Here is a 12,393-nt window from a genome sequence, read left to right as displayed (position 1 = left end):
TCGATATCCCACTCGTTTCCAGCAAAGAATGGCAGAAGAAAATCAATTAGCTGTCTTTGAGGAAGATACGCCTATCACCCCAATTCATTCTCAAGCACCGACTATGCATGCGCCACCACCACACGTGTCTCCTGCAGGCGTGCCACCAGCACATCGAGGAGCTTCCCCGACTCATCTTCCGCCACCTACATATTCGGGCCCACACCAAGCATATTCTGGAGGGCAGCCATCTTCTACAGCTGGTGATCGTGCACGTATTGCAGTACTTGAGAGCACGGTCAATCAACTGGCTGCCACCATGGCTACCAATATGGCTGAGTTCATGGCCCTGCTCAAAGGCCCAAATCGTGCTTCTTCGAGCTTCACCCCACCTCCTGGGTACGGGCCAGCGGTCGATCCAAGCTCATGGGCCCAGCCGACCTTGATCCCCGATAATGGAGATACATTTGCCCCAACGATAGTGAACGCACCGGCGGCCCACCCGGTTAACAATCTTCCAGCACCACCTGCTTCAGCGACAATGTTGGAACCGCCTATGCTCGTACCTCCACCGATCTCCACGTCAGTCCCGGTTCCGGTCTCTGCGTCGGTCCCAGCTCCGACTTCCGCTGTCCCACCGCCGATCATATTCCTACCTACAACTGCCTAGGCTCCTGCTCACACTGCTGAACCTCCCCCGTCCCAAGCCCCACAACCCCATATCGGCCTTTCTCACCAAGTTCCACCTCCCATAAATATCGCTTACTCTGAACAGGGCACGCCGAGCCACGCGGCCCCTAGAGCTCCACCCACAAATTTTCTCCCGGAAACGGGGACCGAGCAGGAACAGAGATTGAAGAAGTTGGAAGAGAATATCCGAGCCCTACAATCAGGCGGCTCCCGCCTCGATGCCGGCGACGGCGATTGGAGTCTTTTCCCAGGTATGCAGCTACCCCCAAAGATTAAGGTGCCTGAATTTCAGAGGTACTACGGCACGACCGACCCTCGTTACCATCTCCGTCACTACCGGGGAAAAATGCTGCAGTACTGGGACTACGAAGAGTTCGTCATCCATACATTCCAGGATAGTTTGGCAGGAGCGGCTCTGGATTGGTACATGTCACTGAAAGCTGCGGATATCCTCACGTGGGCAGACCTCTCAAGCAAATTCATCGACCAGTACAGGTACTGTGCGGAGACGCCCACGACTCTGCTGGAGCTCAGCACGATGGAGATGACCGATGACCAGGGCTTCGAGGCCTATGCAGTGAAGTGGCGGGCTAGAGCGGCGAAGCATGTCCCTCCGATCAGTGAGGCACAGCAGATCCAATTATTCCACTCCACTCTTAAAGGGGCCTACTACTTGCACTTGTTGGCTCACACGTCTTCATTCTCCAACCTTATCGACGCCGGAAAGAAGCTCGACATCGGCATTAAGCTTTGCAAGATAGAAGGTCCGGCTGAGAAAAAAGAAAGAGAGTCCTCGAAGAGGGCCGCCACTGGGACAGTGGGAAACAAAAGAGGGAAAGACACGTCCGTCAATGCTGTCAACTCAGGGCGCCAGGCCCCCCAACAAAATTCCATAAGCTACACGCCCGCCCCACCGGCCACTCAAGCGTATGCCCCACCTTCGGTGCATTATCAACAACAACCCCCAACGCAGCAAGCTTACTATTCCGCTCCGCCGGCTTCCTTTCCGTCGCCGCTCCCGCAGCAATACGCCCATAATTATGCCCCTGCTCCTCCTCCGATCCAACAAAGTAGGCCCCCGGCTTCGAGAACTCCTCAACCGGTGCAACGGGCTCCGGCTCCGCAGGACCAACAGGGCATCGCAACACAAACGCGGCGTAAACAGTTCACACCTCTGTCGGCTCCGCTCTCCCACATATACCGGCAACTCCTCGCGGGTAACAAGATCCGATCGATAGCACTTAACCCTGATTTCGACCCAACCATCCAAGATCAGAGTCGGCGCTGCGAGTACCATCAGGGCACACCCGGTCACACCACTGACAATTGTTGGAAGCTACGGGAGAGGATCCAACAGATGATTGATGATAAGCAGCTCACGTTTAACGCCGTCAAACCCCCGAACGTGCAATCAAATCCTCTTACCGATCACGTGTCGAGCTCGGGACCCAGTATTAACATGATCGGTGTTTGCGCTATAGGGGAGTACGAGACCGGACAGGAGGCACCGGCCCCGTTTGTGATCGAATATGTTCCTGTAGAAACTGGTGTAGGGTACGCAGGGTTCGATGCCACGCCCGCCCCATTCGTGATAGAAGTCCCCGCACGAGAGCCATATCAAGACAGCAAGGTCCCGTGGACCTACGAAGGAAGTGTTGGGAACCTCGAGAGTCAATTTAGCGTCATGGGCGTGACGCGCTCGGGTCGAGTCTATGAAAATCCGAAGGCCGCAAACAAAGGGAAAGCCCTGGCAGTGCCCGGAATCGCCCCGGAAGCCTCGTCTATTCCCCAGAAGAAGGTGACTGAAAAGGAGGCCGAGGCTTTCATGAAAATTATCAAAGCAAACGAGTACAAGGTCGTTGAACAAATGGGCAAATCTCCAGCCCACATTTCACTACTCGCCCTTCTCTTGGGTTCAGAGCCACATCGTGAAGCGCTTCTGAAGGTCCTGACAGCAACGCAGATCCCCAAAGAGACGGCTCCGGAGCTGATTAAAGAGACTATCAGTTCGATCTTCTCCAACAACATTTCCTTCTCAGATGATGAACTTCCCTCAGAAGGATGGGCACACTCGCGGGCACTACACATTGTCTGCAAGTGCAATAACTTTATCATCGGTCGGGTCATGATCGACAATGGCTCGGCACTCAATGTTTGCCCGGTTTCCACGCTGAAGCAGATGAACGTGGACTTTAACCGCATCCGTCCGAGCAAGACTGCGGTTCGAGCCTTCGACGGCTCTCGGAAGGAAGTAAATGGAGAGATCGACCTGGTGATCGAGGTGGGTCCCTGCTCATTCGCTGTTACGTTCCAAGTCCTAGACATTCCGAATGCTTTTAACTTGTTGCTCGGGAGACCGTGGATCCATGCGGCTGGCGCCGTTCGTTCTTCCCTACACCAAAGGATCAAATTCATCGCAGAAGATCGACTTATCACGGTCAAGGGTGAGGAGGACTACGCCATTTACAAGGAGACGGCTATTCCCTACATCAGTATCGGGGACGATCAAAACCTCCCCTTCCATTCATTTGAAACCATCTCCGTCATTCGAGACTACGGAGAGATCGGTCCAACCCGCGTTGACCGCATGGTGGGGAAGGTTTTGCTGCGCCACAATTACATCCCTGGCACCGGACTCGGAGCACATGGGCAGGGGATCAACTGCCCCATCGAGGTCAAAGAGTACAAGAACAGGAGGGGACTCGGTTTTCGCCCTTCCTGTCACGAGATTATTGAGGCCCGCAGGGGCAAGCACCTTCACCGTCTCGCTGCACGCTATGGGAAGATCAACAGGGGCATCCTGGTTCAGCCGCTCTCCTACTTCTTTCCTGGGCCTCCACACATCGTCGGAGATACTCTTGATAGTCCCTCCTCGGATTCAGACAGCGAGCCTGTTGACCTGCCAAACATATGCGCCGTCACCGAGGAGACTACTCCAGGGGCTTACATCCGCTTCGCGCAGGAAAATGAGGAACTCAACAACCGGACCTCAGTCCCGCGTTACTCGACTGTAATCGCCGATGTGTAAGGCCATCTATGTTTTGATATTCCCCGCGTGTCAGCATAGCCATAAGCCACACGACGGAAGAGGGATTCTTGTTATGGCATTGCGCCCTCATCATTAATAAAATCCGTACATGCATTTTTCAGAACTCTCTCGTCTTCTTTCTTTCTCTCTCACTTATTCGTAGCACTTTAAATTTTCTAAGACAATTTATTTAAATCGCCAGGCTCCACTCGATTCTGAGTCTTCGACGCGTCGATTCGAACCCATCCGAGGAACTCCTTGAAGGGTCCCGACCCATATACTTCGGGGAAGGACTCAACGAGGATGGTCGAGTGCCCGAGATAGAAGAGAGTTTGCGCCACCTTGAGAACCGCCAACTCATTTCCGTGGAGCCGACAGAGGAGATCAATGTGGGTACCGAAGAAGAACCTCGCATTCAGAAAATTGGGACGGGTCTCGACCCTACACAACGAGCCAGGATGATCGAATTTCTAAAAGACTACCAAGAGGTATTTGCTTGGTCCTACGCCGACATGCCGGGCTTAGATCCATCGATAGTCAAGCACTTCCTACCGCTTGATACAGAGAGGTTTCCACCCAAGCGACAGCACTTACGGTGACAACGTGCCGGCCTTCTCCTCCGCATCAAAGGGGAGATTATCAAACAGATCAACGCAGGGTTCCTGGAGGTTTGCAATTATTCTGATTGGGTAGCGAATATCGTGCTCGTAGAGAAGAAGGATGGAAGAGTTAGAGTCTGCATCGACTACCGAGATCTCAACAAAGCCAGCCCCAAAGATAACTTCCCCCTGCCTCACATTGACGTCTTAGTCGACAACACAGCACGCCACACGTTGTTTTCCTTCATGGATGGCTTCTCCGGGTATAACCAGATTTGGATGGCCGAAGAGGACAAGATCAAGACGAAGTTCATCACAATGTAGGGCACTTTCTGTTACCGAGTCATGCCCTTCGGCCTCAAAAATGCCGGGGCAACATATCAGAGGGCGATGGTCACGCTATTCCACGACATGATGCACAAAGAGATCGAGGTCTACGTTGATGACATGATTGCCAAATCCAAAGAAGGAGAGGACCATCTGGTTAATGTAAAGCGCCTTTTTGACCGCCTCAAGAAGTACAAGCTCAGACTCAACCCGACGAAGTGCACATTCGGCGCTAAGTTAGGAAAACTGTTAGGATTTGTGGTTAGTGAGCGAGGCATTGAGGTTGACCCGGACAAGGTGAAGGCAATCAGGGAGCTACGTCCGCCATCGACGGCCCGCGAAGTACGAGGTTTCTTGGGACGGCTGAACTACATTGCAAGATTTATTGCAAACCTGACAGACAAATGTCAACCACTCTTTCGTCTGCTTCATAAAAATGTAGCAATTGAGTGGGACGAGGAATGTTAGAAGGCCTTCGATACTATCAAGGCATATTTGGCTCAGCCTCCAGTGCTAGTTCCGTTGACACCAGATCGTCCGCTGATCCTTTACTTGACAGTGCGCCGGCAATCCCTAGGATGCATGTTAGAGCAGGAAGACGAGTCCACGCGCACAGAACATGCCATTTATTATTTGAGCAAGAAGTTTACCGAAGGGGAGTCTAACTACCCGGAGATTGAGAAGATATGTTGCGCGCTAGTGTGGGTTATGCAGAGACTTCGACAATACACGCTCTACCACACTATCCGCTTATTGTCGAAAGCGGATCCCCTGAAGTACTTGCTCGATAGTCCATCTTCCATGAAGAACATTTCAAAGTGGCGATGTCAGCTGACGGAGTACGACATTGAATATGTGCCCCGTACATCAGTTAAGGGGCAGGCAATTGCAGATCACTTAGCGGAGTTCCCAATCGAAGACGATACGCCAATCAACTCTAATTTTCCGGACAAAGGGATCCTCCAAGTAGATAGTGAGGAGAACAAATTCGCATGGAAGATGTATTTCGACGGCGCAGTGAATTCCACCGGTTCTGGTATCGGCGCAGTGTTGATATCCCCCGACGGACGTTATTATCCGATTGCAGCAAAAGTCGATTTTCCTTGCACCAACAACGTGGCCGAATACGAGGCATGCATCCTTGGCCTGCAAGCGGCAATCGACTTCAAGGTGAAGGAATTGGAAGTGTTCGGAGATTCTATGCTTACAATCTTCCAGACTCTGGGGCAATGGAAGACGATGGACGAGAAGCTAGTGCCATATCACGAGTATCTTGAGGAGTTAGCGGAGAACTTTGAGAAAATCTCATTCACAAACACGCCGCGCATCAAGAACCAATTTGCAGATGCACTCGCGACGCTCGCATCCATGGTGAGCATCACGAAAGAAAACCTCATTGAACCACTCGAGATCGAGATCGCCAAAGGCCCTGCTCACTGCGACGCAATCGAGGCGACCGATGAGCAGCCATGGTACGAAGACATTAAACATTTCTTGCAAACCGGTCAATACCCTACATTCGCGAACCGTCGTGATCGAAAAACACTTCGGCGACTCGCAGCACATTATTTCCTGAGTGGAGGAACTCTCTATCGCCGTTCTTTCGACGCCACACTACTCCGGTGTGTTGACGAAGTCGAGGCACAACGTCTCATGGGAGAGATACATGAAGGGAGCTGCGGACCCCACATGAGCGGACTTATGCTTGCCAAGAAACTCATGCGTTTGGGTTACTTTTGGTCCACCATGGAAGCCGATTGCGTCAAACACGTCAAGCATTGCCACTTGTGCCAGGTGTACGCCGACCAGATCAAAGCATCGCCTAACGAGTTGCGCCCGATGGCAGCCCCATGGCCCTTTTCAATGTGGGGTATCGACGTGATCGGTCCTATCAACCCCAAAGCATCCAATGGACACCAATTCATTTTGGTGGCGATAGACTATTTTACCAAGTGGATCGAGGCAGTAACGCTTGCTGCAGTCACTGCAAATGCTGTGGCACGTTTTCTCAAGCGTGACATCATCGCCCGATACGGAGTCCCCGAGACGATCATCACTGACAATGCCAAGAACCTGAACAATAGGATCATTGACGAGTTTTGTGAGCGATTCAAAGTGCATCACCGCAACTCCACTCCATACCGTCCCCAAATGAACGGTGCAGTGGAGGCTGCAAACAAAAATATCAAGAAGATCATCGAGAAAATGACGGTGACTCACAAAGATTGGCACGAGATGCTTCCTTTCACGCTCTTGGCATACGGAACATCTATCCGCTCTTCAACCGGGGCAACCCCGTATTCTTTGGTCTACGGCATGGAGGCCGTCCTCCCAATCGAAGTGGAGATTCTTTCCATGAGGGTCCTCGCCGAGACCGAACTTGAAGAAGCAGAATGGGCGAAGCAACGTTGTGAACAGCTCAATCTCATCGATGAGAAACGGCTAACAGCACTATGTCACGACCAATGCTACCAACAGAGAATGGCCCGAGCGTTCAATGCGAGAGTCCGCCACCGCGAGTTCAAACCCGGTGACCTCGTCCTGCGGAAAGTCCTACATATTACACCCGATTCTCGGGGCAAGTTCGCATACAAGTACGACGGGCCTTTTGTCGTCAAGGAAGTCTTCTCCGGAGGGGCAATTATCTTAAGCGACATGGACGGAACCGAAAATGTGCTCCCAGTCAACGCCGATGCCCTTAAGAAGTACTATCCCTGATTGGGTGCTTCGTCGTTCTACAGCCGTTGCATGTCCCCGCAGCTACAACTCGCACTTCCAACACTTGTCTTCTTGTGGAGCTATGACAAGTAGTGGTTTAGCGGTTTTCAATGCAAGCAAACTCTCTTCGACTCTACGGGTTCAAGACATGCCTCGAAATGAGTTTGAATCGTCGTATCCTTGATTTAGAGGATTCCTAAAGATCCTTCCTTTTACCTTCATGCAAAAACTCTGCGGGTCATGCCCGTCTTGCAAAGGCCATTCCTTCAAGTCAAATACATGTCATACTCGGGGACGCGGTCACCCCTCAAACGGCCACTGAATCTAAATTCCCGGAATATCATTACATAGATTTCTTTACATATCGCAATTTCAGCAAGTTCTGCCCTATTGACAACGATCGTTGGTTATCGTTTTCTTGCATACAGGTCTGAGTGTACAGATCCCGGGAGGCGTCCCCCCCGAGCGGGCGTATGTCTGTCTCGTTCGACAGGTCGCAGTCCCTATTCGGGTGAAGGACCCAAAAAGGAGCACACGTCAACTTCGCCAAACAAACCCATGGGCACACGACCAGCGACAGGGCGCAGTTATCACTGCATTATTTCAGCACAATACCGGCTTAACACCGAACAGATAGCCCTACGCTACCTCATAACAGTGATTCTTACTCTTGCATTCACCGTTCTTTGGACTTCGTGTCCTTATTTACTGTTTTCCGGACTTCGTGTCCGCATCTACTGCATTCTGGACTTCGTGTCCACATTTACTGCTTTTCGGACTTCGTGTCCAGGACTTCGTGTCCATCTTTACCGCTTTTCGGACTTCGCGTCCAGGACTTCGTGTCTATCTTTACTGCTTTTTGGACTTCGCGTCCAGGACTTCGTGTCCATCTTTATCGCTTTTCGGACTTCACGTCTAGGACTTCGTGTCCATCTTTATCGCTTTTCGGACTTCGTGTCCAGGACTTCGTGTCCACATTTACTGCTTTTTGGACTTCGCGTCCAAGACTTCGTGTCCATCTTTACCGCTTTTCGGACTTCATGTCCAGGACTTCGTATCCATCTTTACCGCTTTTCGGACTTCGCGTCCAGGACTTCGTGTCCATCTTTACTGCTTTTCGGACTTCGCGTCCAGGACTTCGTGTCCAACTTTTACTGCATTTCGGACTTCGCGTCCAGGACTTCGTGTCCATCTTTACTGCATTTCGGACTTCGCGTCCAGGACTTCGTGTCCACATTTACTGCTTTTCGGACTTCGCGTCCAGGACTTCCTGTCCATCTTTATCGCTTTTCGGACTTCGTGTCCAAGACTTCGTGTCCACATTTACTGCTTTTTGGACTTCGCGTCCAGGACTTCGTGTCCATCTTTATCGCTTTTCGGACTTAGCGTCCAGAACTTCGTGTCCATCTTTACTGCTTTTCGGACTTCGTGTCCAGGACTTCGTGTCCATCTTTACTGCATTTCGGACTTCGCGTCCAGGACTTCATGTCCACATTTACTGCTTTTCGGACTTCGCGTCCAGGACTTCGTGTCCATCTTTACCGCTTTTCGGACTTCGCGTCCAGGACTTCCTGTCTATCTTTACTGCTTTTTGGACTTCGCGTCCAGGACTTCGTGTCCATCTTTATCGCTTTTCGGACTTCGCGTCCAGGACTTCGTGTCCATCTTTATCGCTTTTCGGACTTCGTGTCCAGGATTTCGTGTCCACATTTACTGCTTTTTGGACTTCGCGTCCATGACTTCGTGTCCATCTTTATCGCTTTTCGGACTTAGCGTCCAGAACTTCGTGTCCATCTTTACTGCTTTTCGGACTTCGCGTCCAGGACTTCGTGTCCACATTTACTGCTTTTCGGACTTCGCGTCCAGGACTTCGTGTCCATCTTTACCGCTTTTCGGACTTCGCGTCCAGGACTTCCTGTCTATCTTTACCGCTTTTCGGACTTCGCGTCCAGGACTTCGTGTCCATCTTTACCGCTTTTCGGACTTCGCGTCCAGGACTTCGTGTCCAGCTTTACCGCTTTTCGGACTTTGTGTTCAGGACTTCGTGTCCATCTTTACCGCTTTTCGGACTTCGCGTCCATCTTTACCGCTTTTCAGACTTCGCGTCCAGGACTTCGTGTCCATCTTTACCGTTTTTCGGACTTCGCGTCCGCATCTTTACTGTATTTTGGACTTCGTGTCCACATTTATTGCATTCCGGACTTCGTGTCCTCATTTACTGCTTTCCAAACTTCGTGTCCGCATTCACATTATTTTGGACTTCGCGTCCGCATCTATTGCATTTTGGACTTCGTGCCCACATTCATTGCATTCCGGACTTCGTGTCCGCATTTACTACTTTTTGGACTTCGTGTCCTCACTTAATGTCTTTCAAGTATGCGTCCACATTTACTAATTTATGGTTTTTACTATTTTTGCAACAGGCCTACATATTAGCAAAAACGAGGAGAATTGCCAAACGGTCGCCAGGACCAAACGAGGTGCTTCTTATAGTCTTTGGCTACATCCTCTATTCGAGCATGCAACCAAAGAGGGGCAAGCTGTCAGCACCTAATTTCGATCAATTGGCTCCGAGGGGGGCAAAATTGTCATTTCCTAATTTATCACATTTTCTTTAAAAAAAAATTGGGCAAGCCGAGCAGGGCCGGGCAGCGCTCATCGACTGTCCGCGATCCCCGCCGGCCCAAAATTGCCCCCAAATCGCTGTTTTCCGCGATTTTCTCCAAATCGGCTGAAATCTCAACTGAAACGGGGAAGAAATTGCAATTAAATAAACAGAAATGTAATTCGGCTAGAGAGGAACACGACCCAGGGAGCAAAATAAAACAATTAGCTCTCGTTTCGAAGAATTTGGAAATCGGAGATTTCGGGAACCGTCGCCGGAAAACCGCGATAACCGCCCCGATTCCGACTGATTTAGCGCCAGTGAGGTCCCGATCGACCACGGGGAAGCATCGGCGGCGCCTAGAGCTATCTCCCGCGTCCATTCCAGTCGTCGTCGCGGCGTCCAGGGGCGAGAACCGCCGCCCACCAGCCTCGTCGCAGCCGCTCCCCCGATCCCGGCCGCCCTTCGGCTAACTGGCCTCGGCCTATTTCCCTTTCTTTTCAGGCTCGGCCCATTCAGGCCCAACTCTCTCCAGTCCAGCCCAGCTTCTCTTCCGGGCGGTTTCTCCTTCCGGCCAGTCCGACCCGACCCGATTCGTTCGGCGATTTTTTTTATTTTACAGAGAAGTCCCTCAACTTTCCGGATTAGGTAAATTCTCGACTTAGTGGCATGATTAGGGCTCCTTTCCAGAATATTATTGCTTGCTTGATTGATATAATGTGAAATGAGTGTTCTTGGGTCGCGTGGGTGATCGGATTTGTCCCGAACTCGATTTTTACGAACTTTTTGCTTTGTCACGTTTCAATCCAGAGGATGCATTTTATTTTTTTCAGATCTGCCCCAAGCTCTAAAAAATTATTTTCAATCAAGTCCCGGTCATTTTACTATTTTTCAATCAGTCCTGGAATTCTCAGAATTTTTTCGAGCATCCCAAAGAACTTTCCAGGTTGTTTCAGTTTAGTCCCGAGGCCAGTTTTCACCTTTTTCAGATCTGTCCTGAACTCTAAAAATTATTTTCAATCAAGTCCCGGTCATTTTACTATTTTCCAATCATTCCTGGAATTTTCAGAATTTTTCAAGCATCCCAAAGAATTTTCCAGGTTGTTTCAGTTTAGTCCCGGGGCCTTTTTTCACCTTTTTCAGATCTGCCCAGAATTTCAAAATTTATTTTCAATCAAGTCCCAGTCATTTTACTATTTTCCAATCAGTCCTGGAATTCCCAGAATTTTTTCAAGCCTCCCAAGGAACTTTCCAAGCTGTTTCAGTTTAGTCCTGGGGCCATTTTTTTTTTTGTTTTCAGATCAATCCCGATTTTCAAATTCATTTCAAATAAGTCCTAGGATATTTTCAGTAATTTTTTACACAGTTCCCATTTTTAGAATTTTCAAACCAGTCCCCAATTTTTTAGAATTTTCAAATCAGTCCCCATTTTTTTTAGAATTTTTCAAATCAGTCGCCAATTTTTTCAGAATTTTCAAATCAGTCCCTGATCTTTTAAAATCGTTCAATTTAGTCCCCTGGACTTTTTCAAAAAATATCCGGCCCTTTTCTACTTGGATCACCCACCGACAATGTATGTGCCCCATTTAAATATTTCATTTTTGTAATTATTTGACCATGTCGGAAATTAGGGTTTATCGGGCGGTCAACTAATGGCTATCTCGACGGCTCGAAATCCGTAGACTAAAGCATTCGGCAAGTTTTTTAATTAACCTAAAATTCTACATACGGGGTAATCGGGACGTTAAATTTGGCTAAATTGAATCACTTGACTCTTTTAAATGAATTGCACGAATTGATTAATAATTTGTAATCGCATCGACAGTTCAAGAACTGTTAGTCATGCCCTTTTCAAAATTCACAATTTCAAAAGCACCGAGATACGTAAAACGTAATCTTGATTTTCATGCACACACATATTTACCGATTCAAGGGCATGATTACCGGTTCTTATTCTGCCGTGATCCTAACGTAGGTTTGTGCATAGAATTGGTCAAAACATGGGAAAACAAATTAATCACAAACTCGGCTTAAATCAAATATGGGCAATAGTCAATTAGAGGGTTAGGTTTTTTGGGTTTTAGGTGAAAATACTTTTAATCTGTAAAACCCATATTGTCACGATACAGAATAATCTAAAAACAACCCACACAATTGAGACTTGACTATGGACATCACGTCTGTCGGGTCCGTTAAAATAATGCCGGATGCTACATACCCTATCCATCATCCCTTTTTGCTTGTTTTAAGATAGAATTTGTATGCCAAGATACCTCGGGTAATAATCAGTTAATTCACGTAAATTTGGCGATAACAAAACCCCATTGATTGTTTATTTGAGCTTGCTTGTTACATCTTTTGCACTTGATTGTTATGCGGATCGAGCCTAATCCCTTAGGACTCAATTCACACTGGGTCCAACGCCCATAACCGTCGATCACGGGATC

General features: G+C 49.3%; 1 protein-coding gene across 1 annotated transcript; it reads left to right on the top strand.

The window, feature by feature from the left end:
• The first annotated feature begins 922 nt into the window (after positions 1–922).
• LOC116204213 lies at positions 923–3,697 on the top strand. The gene is made up of 3 exons (XM_031536289.1): positions 923–2,758; positions 2,849–2,950; positions 3,323–3,697. Exons 1-3 carry the CDS (start codon positions 923–925, stop codon positions 3,695–3,697), a joined length of 2,313 nt encoding a protein of 770 aa, XP_031392149.1.
• The last annotated feature ends 8,696 nt before the right edge of the window (positions 3,698–12,393 follow it).

This window comes from Punica granatum, chromosome 4, assembly GCF_007655135.1.
Source record: "Punica granatum isolate Tunisia-2019 chromosome 4, ASM765513v2, whole genome shotgun sequence".
Classification (NCBI taxonomy): domain Eukaryota; kingdom Viridiplantae; phylum Streptophyta; class Magnoliopsida; order Myrtales; family Lythraceae; genus Punica; species Punica granatum.
This window is presented reverse-complemented; position numbering and strand designations above follow the sequence as displayed.